Below are 15,426 nucleotides of genomic sequence, written 5' to 3'. Positions count from 1 at the left end.
GCTTCACCATGAGTATCTAAACTTCTTTTCCCTTTCATTCCAAACTCAGACGACGATCTCTCCTTAAGGCTTTGTCTTTACCGATATACAACTTGTTCTGCTAAATCCACATTTCAAGCCTCTTGGAATACATTTTCTTGTCAAAGTATTTTTTTCTCTCTTAAAATCTTCATGATGCAGGACTTCTACGATGACTACCTTTGTCTCCGTCCAACACTGAGAGGCTGAGACCGTCCTCGGAGTGTCTGGAGACAAAGTGTGTGTGTGTGAATGAAATCTGAACTGAATCTGAATCTGTGAATATTGATGCTCGGCCCGCTCTGAATGACATGCACACTCGCTTCTTATCACTCTTTCTATTGAGTGGAACCTTTGTATTAAACTGTCTCTCATCAGCGTTGGTTTAAGCATGGCATTTTCTTACCTCCTTCCTTGGAATTATGTTCTGGTAATGGCATAAAAGATGGCATTATTGTTGTTTAAACTATTAAATTATTATAGTTTTAAATTATTTCTACCTGAGTTCCCTCTAAGGTTATACATGTTTTTTTTTTTTTGCTTTTGTATTTCATATTTTTCTGCTGCCGATGATGATGGGATTACTTGAAGTCTGTTGTTTTATTTGATTCATTTGTTAAAAGAAGATGTGATGCTGTAGTTTTGCCTCTGACATTATTTTCAGTTTGAATGATGTGTGTGGACATACACTGCTGGACAGTTACTAAACTGTGTGTTTCCTCTTTCTTAAGACAAACCCGTTTATCTGAAAGCATTAGGAAACATTTCAAAGCTACTGTTTCAATGACAATGTAAACACTTTAGGAAAAAATGTCCTATAGTGAGTAGGATGTTGTTTATTTGCATTATATGTACACGCTAACTCCAAAGCACAAACCAGAGCTCAAAACAAATAAGTTATTAACAATAATACATAAAATATCCCAAATATATCAACAAGACCAAGAGTCTACAGCCATCCTGGCAGCTCTGTGATGCTCTACTTTCAGGTAAATGCTAACGTCGAAACAGGAATGTTGGTAATTCTGTCATAAAGAAGTTCTACAAAGAATAAATGTCACTCCACACATTTCAACCTAGTGGTGGTGCTTGAGGATAAGTCAGAGTATTCATCATCAGAGGATTGATCATCTGGGGATCATGAATGTTTTTACAAAATGTTACGGCAATCTAGCAAATAGTCATTGAGATAATTTAGTCTGGCCCAAAGTACACATTAATACACATTCTTTTATTAACAAGACTAAAAATATCCAGAATATTTAGGAAAGGAAACATGATATTAAACATGACAAAAAGCAATAACAAACATACACTAACATATATGTTAATTAGACTGAGCAGCTACTTAAAGGAAGCTACACCATGTACTGTATATATTCAATTCAGTTCCATTTTATTTATAGTATCAGTTCAAAACAAGAATTATCTTGAGATACTTTACAGGTAGAGTAGGTCTAGACCACACTACAGTAAAAATTACAAGGACCCAACAGTTCTAGTAGTTCCTTCCGAGGAAAAACTCCTTTTTAGGAAGAAACCTGGGACAGACCCAGGCTCTTGGTAGTCACAGTAAAAGATAATGGAGCAGTGACTAAAAGTAGGACATAGCCTAGCAGGGCACTGCACGGCATTACAAGGCACAACAGAGCGTAGCAGGATGTAACAGGGCATCGCAGGACGTGTAGCAGGACCACGGCGACAGCTGCTGCCATGGTTTTGGATCCTCCCTGACCAGGAAACATGCTGGGGGAAGAAGAACATGAGGCCTCCGGGGAATGACTCCTCCGAGCTCGGTTAGTAACAAGCATTTCTGGGACATGAATGCACACAAATGGAAAGATAAAGGAGAGAGGTGCTCAGTGTGTCAAAGGGAGTCCCCTGGCTGATGATTCAACTCAGAAGTCATGTTCTTTTGAATGAAGTAGAGATGAATCTGTATTTCCCAATAAGTCAGTGTTCATTTTACTTCAGTTTTAACTTGAGGGGAAAGTTGATGTGGTAATATTATGCTGATAAAAACTTGGGAACAGCTTTTTTTTTCTTCCATCACTGATTTAACATTTTACGTAGACTGTGGCAGTAGGTACAACCTGCTAGTTATACAAAAGTGACATGAATATGTAGAATTAATAGATGAGACTCTCTTCTCTTTTAAAAAGCCCTGTGTCATAGAACAAATAAAGAAAGTCCAGTGTAGGTCAGAGTATAAACTGAAACCTTAAAAAAAACTTCTTCAAGATCGAAATTTGCATTATGTTTATTTTAAATACGTTTTTGGTCCTGTTAGGACTGCTGATAGGTTTGGAGCCTTGAACATGTTCACCAGCACAGATTCCTACTCAAGTACTCACACGCCACTGGGGTTGTTAATATCTAGATTACGACTCATTTCTGTAAATCATTACCAATTTATATTACAGGGTCTGTTAAGTTATGTCAGTAATCCAATAATCAATAAATCATGACAACATTTTGTTAACAAGTCACATATGAGACTGCCACTTCGAATAGTTTAATCCCTGTCATATCTTCATTGTGTGCTACTATGGGCGTAACTTTGGATTCAACATTGGGGGGGGGGGGGGGGGGGGGGGGGGGGGGGGGGGGGGGGGGGGGGGGGGGGGGGGGGGGGGGGGTTTGAGATCTGAGTGAATTTGTGAACAATTTGTGCCTTTTCTGCATTAATTGATGGTGCAAATGTCTCAGTTTATATGAAGGAAATAATAATAGGTGGGTTGAACTAGCCAGTTATGTGTGCTATAGAAATTCCCTCTTTGTGGTTAAGAACTTCAGTATAAAACCCTCAGAATATAAACAAGGATGAGCTTGCATTACCGGCGTATTGAAACATGCATCAACAGGCTGGTTTTTCTCTCCTTGTAAGTAAACAGGAAATGAACTCTCCACTTGGCTAGCTGTTAAAAGCACCTTGAATGTAACACGAGTCTGAGAGCTTTCTTAGGTGCCTGTAAAATCAAATAGAGGCTCGCTGAGTCACAGTTGGGAATTTCCTCACGGGGCAAAAACCATCACATCACTCAATCTTCCGCTGCAGGAAGGTTATTATTGAGCACAGAAACATTTCATAATATAACCCCAAAACTCCAGAACTGCAAATAAATGAGATAACTTCTAAGCTGAAGTTTCAATCTCTTATTTCAGTATTTACAGTAAACGTTTACAGGGTTGAATAAAAGCTGATTTCTGCCGGTCAAAGAAAAGAAAAACAGATCAAAAAAAGTTATTTATGATAAATATTAGAACTTTGTCTTATAATTAGATTTTATTTGCCTCATAATATTAAATTTTTGTCTCGTAAGATGACTTTGTGCCTTATAAATTAGAATTTGTGTCTCCTAACTTTGACTTAAATAACTTTGACATATTGTCTCAATGTTTGTCTCAATTAAGACCTTGTTGTATAATTAAGACTTGTCATACTGTAAGTTCTTTTCGTTATATCATTTTGACTTGTTTATAGGTTTTGACTTAGTTAATCAAAATGTTCCCGTACCAAGAGCATTTTCTTTTATCCTAACTAACTTTTCTTCTTGCGGGGCTTGCTGTACGGTTTACTAGATCAGTGGCTTCCCGAGCTTTTTTTTTTTAAACTTAAAAACGCTCATAACTTTCAGAAGTCTGAGGAGAGTAAGTAATTCACATGAACAAAAGTTAAATGATAAACCATGTCTGGTATCAGAAATATTTGGTGGACCTCCCAACATTAATGCTGCGTTGCACATTTTTGTTCATGAGTCAGACATTGCAGCAATGTGTCATGTCAGTAAATGGATGGATGTGATCAATTCCTGGAAAAATGAAAGAATGGGCTCTCATTTGTCTTCAAAACAAGTGCAGGTCAGACGCTGTAGATTTCATTTTCAGGAGCCCGACATGGTTTAATAATCATACCTTTACTCTTTCTTTGGTTGATTCTCTTTTCAAAAAGTTAGTGCCCAAAGTATTTTGATGTTAAACAAGGTCATTACATCACTGACAGGACACTTTAAAACAAAAGATGACGTTTTTTGTGTTAACACAAAGAGGTTCTGGAAGTTTTCTGTCACAGCCGAAAGCAATCTGGACTGTGGTCATAACATCTACATCTTACATCTTGCAAAGTATCCCTGTTACATATTTTTCTTGTTCTTATTCATTCGGTCAGTTTACAGGTTATTGGGTTTATATTTAATAGTTAATATTTAACCAGATGCAGTCTTCAATCCCTGCACTGTTCCCTTTTGTACCATTGTACCCAGACTACCACAGTATCTTACCTGGTCATTGCATTTCAGTGAGTGATTTTTATTTTTATTCTTATGTTTGCGTGATATATGTGTGTACATGTGTTTGTTGTGTTGTGGTTGTCTTGCTACTGGATGCCTGACATTTCCTTCGGGATGAATAAAGTATCTATTTATCTATCTGTCTGTCTGTCGGTCGGTCGGTCGGTCTATCTATCTATCTGTCTGTCTGTCTGTCTATTTGCCGTGTCACTGTTTCTCAGTTTCACTTTCAGTTTGAAGCCGTTGATTGTTTTGGCTAAAGAGCAGTGGTTAGAGAAACATATGATATTTTAGGCATTGTTTACATTTGGATTCCATATTTTTAACTTATTTTCTGATTTCAACAAAAAACTCAAAAAGAAAACTTTGAAAACGGGCATATCTTATGTGATACTAGCTTGCGTCATGTGATTACGTATGACGTCTTACGTGATATCAGCACGTAGACAACTTTTTTAACTAGCTGTCATAAATTCAGTCGAGGTCTTCTTCGTGTGAGTCGTACAGTAGACGTTGGTTGTCGCTCTTGTGGATATTTTAGTGTATTTTTAATCGTTTGGACCGTGAGTACTCATGTTTTTATGTTTTGAAGTCATGTACACACATGAAGTATATAGATATAGATAGATAGATAGATAGCTTTAGGTAAATTGGCAGTTTAGATTAGTATTTTTTAGACAAACCGTGGCGTGTTGGTTCAAATGTTAGCTAGCTAGCAACATGACAGGAAAACTAACAAGTAATTTAGCAAAGGATGATATCCTCTAACAGTTATAGCTATGGCTAACGCTGTTAAACAAACTAATTATGGAACTTAAAGTGCTCTTTCACGTATGTTGACCTGTTACAGTTTTAAGTAGAACCTCAACTTTTTTTAGCTGTGTAACTTAGTGCAGCCTAAATTGACTTTCAAAACTCTTATACATCATGTCGTAATTAAAACCATGTCGTCTAACAGCTAATTGACTCATTGTTAAATCATGGCTGTATTTTATCTTGTGTTCACGGAAACAACAGGTTGCTGTAGCTAAAGTTTAAAGTTAATGAAAACATGCCACCAAATGGTCCAAGTTACTATAGTGTACTTCAGTTAACCACCACTAGAGGGCAACACAAGTGTGTGTGTGTTTGTGTGTGTGTGTGTGTGTGTTTGTGTGTGTGTGTGTGTGTGTGTGTGTGTGTGTGTGTGTGTGTGTGTGTGTGTGTGTGTGTGTGTGTGTGTGTGTGTGTGTGTGTGTGTGTGTGTGTGTGTGTGTGTGTGTGTTATCCAGAGTGTCGGACTAATAAAGTCTAACTCATCTTAAACGTGTGTATTCAGTAAAACATTAGGCAGTACAATAGTAAGAAGAAGAGAATTGATTGATTTGGCAAAATGTCACTGGTTCCAGCTTCTCAAATGTGAGGATTTGCTGGTTTTCTATGTTGTATATTATTGGAAAATGAATATGTCTGGGCTTAATTGTTCATCATGATTAATCAGGCATTTCCACAATGTTCTTACATTTTATAGACCAACTAATCAGTTGATTAATCAATAATGAAATAAGCATTAGTTTTGTTGCTTAATATAACCCAAACATACCTAAAACACCACAAAATCAAACACTCAGTTAAAAAAACTTAATTTTCAGCTTATTTTTAACTGCTAAATCTTTGGATTTGGTTTTGGACAAATCAGCTAATTATTTATTATAATAATTCAAATACCATTCAAAAGCAATGGTTTATTCTGACTTTTCTTGCAGAATAATGAAATGAATAAAACTTATCCAGCTGAAAATTATGTCTTATGAGTATGATTTTTCTTTTTTAATCAGCAGTAAACCAACATGGCAAACGGGCACGTGGAAATCCACGACCCCTTCTCCAACCCCAACGGCCTCCACAGCCCCAAATCGACCTCAGACACAGACAGCATGGAGGACACGGTGGAGTTCAGGCTCCTTATGGCCTACGCAAAGAGGAGACGGCCACAAAAGGAGGCCTCTCCTCAGGACATACAGACTTTACCAAGAGGTGGCACGGACGCAAACGGATCCTCACCTCAGACGCCGGCCATGACTGAAAAAGAGGCGAAAAAGAGGAGGAAGAAGAGGAAGAAGGGATGGAAGAGCATTTTCAGCTGTATCAAACCTCAGACTGGGGAAGCAGAACCGTGCCCAATGAATGTGAATCAGTATGATGTTGAAGACAGATGTGGTGATTGTAGGGTTGGTGAGTATTAAGACACAGCCTCAGATTACCCCTCCACACTTAGATCTCCTCTATGGTAAGGGGCTGAAAAAACAATTATTTTCGTTATTATTTCATCTGAACCCCTGTTTTGTCTATACAATGGTGTAAAATAGCCTTTTTATAAGGATTATGGAAGTCCCTTGGAGGAGACTAAGGACCATAGTTAATCCATGATGATTGGGATATTTGTTGTAATCTAGTAGAAGAAGCGTGATCCACGTTAGAAATCAATCTGAAACTATTCTTCAGTTTGAAGGATTGTTTGGGAATCTCCTGCATGACACATTGTCCATCACCTCCCAGTTACTCATCCAACAGCTAAATCTTGTTTTTGTACTTTTGTGTCATCGTAAACATGCAGCCACACGTTTATTACCAGCAGGCTGACAGTCGGGCCTCGTGACTTTTCACTGTGACGCAACCGATTGTTATTTGGGGGATTTCTTTCAGGTTGTTTTTCAGGAGTTCCCGTCTACGATACAGACTTGGACCGCATTTGTGCTCATACTTTTAACTTTATCTCAACTATTTATGTGCACGTTTTCCTTTTTTTCTTTCAGCTGAAGTAGAAGAAGAGGATGAGCTCAAAGACTTAGCAGGCAAGCTAACACACATCGCTGATGAAGTCCCATTCATTCCTCCAGAAATAGAGACCGACTCGAACAATGGTGAGTTGTGGTTTCCTTCCTACAGAATAAACAGCTTGCATATCAATCCTTACGCCTCCCTTAAGAACTTTTCTTTTTAATATTTATTTTCTGAACCTGTCTCGTTTCAACTGGATGAATGCCTCCAAAGTACTACGTACAGCTACCTGTTCTGCTCTTTGTGGGCATGCTTGATTGACAAAAACGTTAGCTGAGAGTGAAGAGAACACTAATACTGGAATGTCAGTGGTGGTACCATAAACCTGTTCATCCCTGTTGTTTTCTTGTTGAATGTTGAGTGATAATCCCATGTTCTGTTGTGTGCGGTAGATGTGAATGTGGAGAAAACCATCGGCCTGCTGCTGAGGGAGAGTGGAGACCGACTGAACGAGAAGGTAAGGAACAACTTTCCCTCTGACGGGAAAACCTATATAAATATGGAACTTCCTTCAGCCTTGTGGGTCTTGTTGTAGGAAACTCTTTCATGGCAAAGCTTTGGAGGTTGTGTATGTTTGGTAAGGGCTTTTTGTCCCTCGGTCTAACAGTGGTTGGGTTGGTGCTATCAGCCAAATGGCTTAGTGCCAGCGCTCATGGAACCGAAGGTGTAGCTCGTAAATGACCTCCCTATGATGCCTGCAATAAAGACGTTCAGTACTCATAAAACGAGGCATTGGACCGATTGTCAGGACACCAGGAGCTTATTTAAATAACATTTGCCTGCTGGCTTCTGTTCTCTGCTGCTGGACTTCGGTGAAGTTAGAAAGATATTCACAGATTCAAACTTCTGGGATCAATTACTCTATTGCAAAATGTTAGTAAATCACAAATCTTTCTAACCATAGTAAGGTTAACAATCGGCTACACACTCATTTTCATCGAAATGACGATTAATTAAGGTAGTGTCACCCAACTTATTTTTTAAAGTAAGTGCTGTAGAACAATTAGAAGGAGATGAGTTATAATTGAGGTAAGTTTGAGACGCTACCTTATTTAATCAACCATCTTTTAATTCCTCAGTATTGATCAAATCTTAGAGGGGAAAAGGCACTAAACAGAAAAGTCTCTTTTCTCCACCAGGAGCTGAAAGACGCCGCTATATCCTTAGATCTTTTTTGGGATTACAGTTTCTTTAAACTGCTGATGACAACCCTTCTCACGAGGATGGGCCTCAGGACCCCCAACCCTGATTCTCCGGGGCCGAAAGCATCTCCCAAAACTCAGATCGCTGTGACCTGCGAGGTGGGAGCAACCTTACGGCTTTTTTATTAAAAAATTAAAAAATCTCAAGGAAAGAGGATGAGAAACTGACTAATGGTTGAACATGTTTTTCTTTCCCCCGGCAGGTCACCAGTCGTCTATCAGCGTTGAACACACTGCCCAGCAACCGACTGCTTGACCACGGAGCCAGATATCTGCAGCATTATTATTCATCCTGGGCACAGCAGCAGGGCGGATACGTACGTAACACACACACACACACACACACACACACACCACAATATCTTCTTGGAAAAATTTGTGTGACCTGTAAGCCTTTACCATATAATATGCAGGGCTCAACAGTAAAGGTTGTTTGGTTGTCCTTGGCAACCAGATTGATGAGTCAGTTAGCAACCATTTTGTGTCCTCTGGTTGCCCCCTTTGGCCTGTTCCATATTTGTTTTTGTTTTTTTAATATGACTACAAACAAAACTTACAAAACTGGAAAATCTAAGTTCAAGAGAACTTTTTTTTTTTTTTCATTTTATTTGGTCGTCTCCGTGAAGTTTAAACACTACATTCGTGCGCAACACATTATTTCAGCTGTTCCACAAGTTTTCCGTGAAAAGATAAAGGCAACGCAATTTTCTGTTCACCTTAACGGTTGATGTTAAAACTTGGTGGTGATTTGGCACCGTGCCCGGTATCTACCGAACGGAATAGCAACGTAAACCGATGTTAGCGGCAACAGAAGCATCGCTGCATGTCACGCTAGTAACGCTAATAACGCGTCACACTTGGCAGCATGGTGTTAGCCTCCCGTTAGCCTACCGTTCGCTACAGTGGTAACTGGATTCACCCCGGTTAAAATGGCGACAGATAAACGGTGTAAATGTCTGTTTCACTGGGGAGGAGTCCAACCGTCTGCCGCTAACGCTAGGAGCTGAAAGAACCAAACTAGCACTACGGCCACTGCTGTCGGCAGAAAAACATGATCAAATGTTGTGTTTACTTAAAACCGCTAAAACTCATGGTGCGTTCAAAGTTGTTGTAAAATACCCTTTTCTCATTTGTTTTTGTCTTTAACAGCAATTCACTGGTGATAGAAGTAATTATTGTTGAAAGTTATTACATTTTAAATCATTTAAATTTCCCTTTTTTTTTTTTCTGCTGATCCGGAAATTGATCCGATGTGTGAATCAAAGCGCGGATCCAAGCTGTGAGCTTTTTAATTAGTTGCACAACTATTTGAGATGGAAATTTTATGGCAAGCAATTTTCTCATTGTTTCATTATTAAAATGTGTGGTATAGTTTCATAAGAAATGAATTGCTCCAAATATAGGCAGTTTTAAAACAGGGAAATTGTGTTGTCAATTTTGGCAACTAAAAGCTGATGTCAAGCCGGTAACCACTTTCCATTACATGTCATTTAGCTGCTTTTATCCAAAGCGGCTTCCAATTTGCTATAATACCTCTGGAGCCACTAGGGGCTAGGTGTCTTCCTCAGGGACACGCTGGTTGATGTATCACAGTGGGAATCAAACCCAGATCAGCCACACCAAAGGCATGTGTTCTATCCACTGCTCCATCACCACCACTTAACAAAAGTTAGTGTTGAGCCCGGAATATGAACATGAATATGTTCTTCTCTTTTCTAGGAGGAAGCCTTTTACAGTGACGATGAGGACGACAGCCAGTGAACACAAAGTCCTCTTGAAGGCTTTAACTTTTGCACAAGGAACAAAAGAAGACTCAGGACACAAAATAAGACTACTCAGGACACAAAATAAGACTACTCAGGACACAAAATAAGACTACTCAGGACACAAAATAAGACTACTCAGGACACAAAATAAGACTCAGGACACAAAATAAGACTCAGGACAAAATAAGACTACTTGGGACACAAAATAGGACCCAGGACACAAAATAAGACTCAGGACACAAAATAAGACTCAGGACAAAATAAGACTACTCGGGACATAAAATAAGACTACTCAGGACACAAAATAGGACTCAGGACACATTTTGTACTTCAGTTTACATAAAACCTGGACCTGCAGCCGCATGCGTTCTTGTGTTAATCTGGGTTTTCTTTTCATAAATCTGTATATTGGTCTGATCTTTCTTCTGTGCCAAAGATTAAACTATTTTCATGGCCTTGATAACTATTGTTGGAAGTGTAAAAAATATATTTGTTTTCTCTGGGAGATGTAGGGTACATGTAGTAGTTTTAAATCTACAGTATTTGCGCTGTAGTTTGGTGGACAACAAATATTTTACTTAAGACTAATTACATATTTGACAGCACTTGCACTTTTTCTAGAAACTGTATTAATTATTTTTAGTTTTTGTGTGAGTTGTGTGCTAAGTGGCTTATTTGTAATTGTTGCTGGTGTTTTCTGCATTTTAGTTTTATAAAATTGTTAAAAGGTTCAAGAGAAATCATGTGTGTGCTGTCTGGATTTGTTAATGTAGCTGCTCATAAATGACTTAAAAAATTTTGATTGTAGTTTCATCTCCATCTATATCAAGTGGTCCTTACTGATTTATTCACTTAAAAAAAAATGTAATGTGTATCATGTGTGTTGATGCAGCATAAATATATAGACTTAAGCCATTTTATATCACAATGCATTAATGCATTATGTCACAAGAAATGTTAGATTGTAAATGGTAAAATGACACTTATAAGTAGCCTATGTGGCGAGGTTAAATCTTGGCTATTTAATGGGGGGGGGGGGGGGGGGGGGTAATATAAGTAACTGAATTGTTAAAATGTCTTCCTATGTAGGCTGGATGTATTAAATGACCTAAAAGTTGTTACTTTATTATGTGCACATCCCTTTTCTAGAGACTTGATTTTGCTGAATAAAATTTTTGAAGTAAAAACGGCATCGCCTTGTGGTCAATTAAGGAACTGTACATTGTTTAGACAGAAATGAAATGAATTTATTTAACTTCAAAAATTTTCATTTTTAAATACTTTCCCAAGCGACACGTTCTTATATTAATTCGTCCGTAACACTACTTTGATGAAAGACCTAAGGTTTACTGTTAAAGGAAGTTATTTCTTGCTTAATTTTGCCTAGGAAGCAACGTGCCACACCAAAATAAATTTAAATCTTAATTATATGTGGCTGGGCTTAACTAATAAATGCAGTTCATGCCGAATTAAGGACATTCCCATACCTCTAGTGAGTTAATTAAATCGAGTTGCAAAGTGATAAGATTCTTGAAAAACAACTAGCCTAATCTTTAAATTGGCTGTGTTTTAAATGGAGTCTGGCGTCGCGTGTTCTTCCTGCGACATGCCGCGCAGCATGCTTTGATGTTAGATGTTTCAGTGAAATGAGATGTCATCCAACCCGTTCCCCTGCACACCTCGGCCTGCCTCAACGCGGCTCATCGCTCGGTGTCATCAATGACGTCTCACCTGTAGCCCAGCGGTGTAATAGACACCTCCACCGACTTGAAACGTTGAAGTATGAGGAGTGTGCGTGATGTTTAACGTCGTTCACCAGGGTAGGAAATACGTTCCCACGCACTCTTCGGTCACGGATGACTCTCCATTAACCGTGCGGACTGTTAACATCAATCTATCGCCCGGTACACAGAGCGAGGCACCGAAGGCTACTTGGCCGCCGTCGGGCGCTAAAATGCGGATCTCTAAGGCCAACAAGGGCGCGGTGGTTGTGAGAGCTGTCCGGCGGCACCCTCAGTCGGCCAGTCTGGAGGCGGCTTGGAGTGAAGGAGGGCACTCTGAGGTGAAGCCATCGGGGAATTCACCCAGCCATGAGGGGAGAAACGGAGAGCCAGGAGCCCGCAAGAACGGGATGGAGGGTCACGGTGTGGGACCAGCTCGCAGCAGGAAAAAGGGATTCAGAGCCCCTCACGTGAGAACCATCTTCTCCCCCGGAGAGAGGGACCCCAGGGTGAAAGAGGAGTCCGGAGAGGGACACACCTTCGAGCCCGGTGGCGGGTACACCTGGTGTGATGTTTGTTGCAACTACATCTTCCAGCATGGTCTCACCTGTACAGGTGAGTCTGAGGGTGGGATGACTCTCAAGATTAGGAGCCCCTTCAGAGGAAGACTCATACTTTGTTATTCATGATCATAAACAAATTAGGGTGTGCAGGTTCAATTTAAATGGAAATTTTATATTTTATGGCTGTAAATACAAAGTGTTTAATTATTCATTAATCAGTAAATATCCAAACCATTAAATTAGAAGAAAGTGGCACTATTTTTCAGCTAAAAACTACTACTGACCCAATTTTGGTAAACAATGTTAGAGCCTAACCTGAACAGAGGGGAATTATAGCTAGCACAAAGGACCTTGGGGTTATGTTTATGTGATGAGACACACATTTATGGGGAACAACTAAATAAATTACTTCAATGTGAAAATAAATCTGTATTCTCCAATATAATTAAATACCAGGCATTAGGCCATAATGAAGGGAAAACAATCAATATTAAAATTACATAAGTAAAATGACAAACAGTGGATTTTAGTGATTTCTTAAAATACTTTAAAAAGTGATATTGAGTTTGGTTGGTGACCTCAGTGAATCCACGACAGGGGAGAGAGAGGAGGAATGTCAAGCAGCAGGTTGTAATCAAACCCCCTGCTGCGAGGACTGAGCCTCTGTATATGGGGGGGGGGCGCACACTCTATCAGGTAGGGGTGGGGGAACAAATAGATACAGCGTGGCAATACTGTATCGATGCACAGACGCCAAGTATCAGTCAGTTATTATACACGTGTTGGTCAGTTTGTCTGCTGGACAATCCCATTTTTCAGCAAACAATATTGAAGTAAGATGAACAAACAGAGAACATGTATCTTTTTAGATCAAATATATGTTGACAAAGTTTCCTTTCGGGGACATCGTGTGAAATTGGGAAGAATTAGAAGTTGGAAAATTTTTTAGAAATTGCAATATATTGCAGAATGTATACAGTATATGTTTAAGTCGCAATAATATTGTATCGTTACATAAGAAATCGTATCATGAGGCCTCAGATGAGTCCCTATTACCAGGTGCGCTACCCAGGCGCCCCGTAATTCACCTAGATAGATTGGATAAACCAAACATGGCAGTTATATTGCTGTTTATGTCAAGATATCAGGACAAAAACCCCAACCATAAAGGTTTCAGCTTCCTAAATAGGATCTGCCGTTTTTTCAGCCCTAATCTTACGTGCTTAAAAATCAGCTGTCATTAGAAAGTTTTCATAAAAGGTTTTCTGGAAAGCAGGACAAAATATGACTCCTTTTATAAAAGTAAATTTGGGAGTCGAATTGGGAACCGGAGGGCCGTTGGTTCAAGTCCCCATATGGTGGACTGGTAGCCTGAAAGGTGCCAGCACCGAACCCCCAACTGCTCAGGGTGCTGCATGGGCAGCCCCCCCCTACACACTCTGACATCTTTCTATTAGTGCATGTATAGGTATTGAGCAGGTGTGTGTCAGGCCTGTGTGTAATGTGTGTAATAACAACAGAGTGAAAACATTGTAATTTTCCCTTGCGGGATTAATAGAGTGTACATTGTTCTTATTGTTATTATTATATATTAGATTCATAAAAAGTCCCCTTGCTTTGCTGCACATTCTTGTTTTGTGTTGGTTTTTGTATCGACTGACCTCAAAGACTTTTAAGGTCACATAAATCATTTAAAATAGTTCTTTTCAAAGTAGCCTAGACATTTATCTGTGGCAGCGTCTGAGATGCAGTAAGACCACATGTTTGACATGTACAGCACCTTACTGTAGGCAGGGCTGGGAAACGCAGCTCAGCTGCAGGAATGCAGTGGATAATGCAGACGGACCGGTTCACGTCTAAAACGAAACAACCGTATACGTCTCCTTGAGTACAAACTGTACCTCCCTCTGTGTACACTTCTGTTTGTCAAACAATAGAAAGAGGGAAAAGCGTCTCTCCTTCCTAATGTGTCAAAGCTGCAAAGCTCGTTTGTTTTGTTAGTGTTGTAATGGAAGTAAGACTAATATTCATTCACTATCAAGATGTTTTTTGAAACTCTATTGTTTCATATTTTTCTCTTACTTCCTTCTGTTCTTCACCTGACCTGACCCGTAGCTTTAAACGTGGTTTAAATATGTACAGTAAACAACAGCAAAGAAGAGTCTCTGTCTTACCTGATGGTGTCTGTAACAACACAGCTTGGAGTGAAATAAAATTTGACCTTTTTATCTCCCATATTTAATTTACAACTGAGGACAAGGAGGAGACATCCTCCTTAATATTTATTGTGGGGGGGTTTATATTGACACGAAGAGGAGTTACACTTATAACACACTCTGGGTTTTTAAAAATGATTCTAGATAGTCTTTTTGGCCTTTTATCGATAGGACAAATAGGCCACTGTGGGAAGGACTGAGCTTTAGTAATGACGGGGAGCACACTCAACCAGGGGAGCACCCCGGGCAACCCTTTTTCCAGTTCTCACGGGAGGAAAGTACATTTTTGTTTTTTAAAATACTCAGAAAATTGCATTAGGTTTGGCAGGGTGAAATAGTGTGTTTTTTAGAGGTTTCTTTTTAGCTTTCATTTACAGCTCGGGGTACTAGCTGGTTGTCCAAGTTTCAAGCTCTGAAATCCGGAGTCAAGTGGCACGTTTCCGACTTTGATCTTGGAAAATCCAAGTTCTGCGTAGAACGTATAGAATGTACTATAAACCTACTTCGTTTACATGTCTACTGTATTATTTTTGGTCTAAAACACACAAAGCCATACAGCAACAAGTCAAATAAAAAACATAAAGCCCTACAGCAAGGCTGACGCAGGCTTCATGCTGTTAGCCTTTAAGCCTTTTAACCTTACACAGACAACATCACTGCACAACGAGCTCTGTGTTTCCAGGCACTTTTACCAGCAGTACTGAAAGACTTTGTGTTTGTGTTTCTGAAGTTTGCATGCTTATTTAAAAGGCAGTGTATTGTCCTTTAGGAAGACTGTTAGAGGTTCACCTGAATGTCAACAACCAACCAAAAGGACATGAATACCATTTT

General features: G+C 39.4%; 3 protein-coding genes across 4 annotated transcripts in view; all 3 read left to right on the top strand.

Moving 5' to 3' along the window:
- Positions 1-15,426, top strand: part of dgki (diacylglycerol kinase, iota) — an 89,654-nt gene that overhangs the window by 69,739 nt on the left and 4,489 nt on the right. The window contains exon 35 of one of the 2 annotated variants that reach the window (XM_034863859.1): positions 8,654-8,712. The exons of the other annotated variant lie outside the window; for it this stretch is intronic. The gene's annotated coding sequence lies outside the window, so the exon portion shown is untranslated. Of the gene's footprint in view, positions 1-8,653; positions 8,713-15,426 lie in introns of those variants that run through there. 2 annotated transcript variants of the gene reach the window in all.
- Positions 4,759-10,725, top strand: LOC117938905 (apoptosis facilitator Bcl-2-like protein 14). Its single transcript, XM_034863875.1, has 8 exons — positions 4,759-4,870; positions 6,128-6,521; positions 7,103-7,210; positions 7,520-7,584; positions 8,267-8,428; positions 8,533-8,646; positions 10,049-10,149; positions 10,412-10,725. Exons 2-7 carry the CDS (start codon positions 6,137-6,139, stop codon positions 10,088-10,090), a joined length of 876 nt encoding a protein of 291 aa, XP_034719766.1. The 5' UTR covers positions 4,759-4,870; positions 6,128-6,136; the 3' UTR covers positions 10,091-10,149; positions 10,412-10,725.
- Positions 11,825-15,426, top strand: part of rassf3 (Ras association domain family member 3) — a 57,740-nt gene continuing 54,138 nt past the window's right edge. The window contains exon 1 of the mRNA XM_034863873.1: positions 11,825-12,431. Within this exon, the coding sequence (XP_034719764.1) occupies positions 11,894-12,431 (538 nt within the window). The 5' untranslated portion in view covers positions 11,825-11,893. The remainder of the gene's footprint in view (positions 12,432-15,426) is intronic.

This window comes from Etheostoma cragini, chromosome 23 (genome assembly GCF_013103735.1).
Source record: "Etheostoma cragini isolate CJK2018 chromosome 23, CSU_Ecrag_1.0, whole genome shotgun sequence".
Lineage (NCBI taxonomy): Eukaryota > Metazoa > Chordata > Actinopteri > Perciformes > Percidae > Etheostoma > Etheostoma cragini.
The sequence above is the reverse complement of the archived record's forward strand: the minus strand, read 5'-3'. Positions and strand labels throughout refer to the sequence as shown.

Coding starts and splice junctions, on each gene's coding strand:
- LOC117938905 (XM_034863875.1), top strand. CDS start 6,137: ATGGCAAACGGGCACGTGGAAATCCACGACCCCTTCTCCAACCCCAAC. Junction 8,429..8,532: donor AGATCGCTGTGACCTGCGAG/GTGGGAGCAACC, acceptor TTCCCCCGGCAG/GTCACCAGTCGTCTATCAGC. Junction 8,647..10,048: donor CACAGCAGCAGGGCGGATAC/GTACGTAACACA, acceptor TCTCTTTTCTAG/GAGGAAGCCTTTTACAGTGA.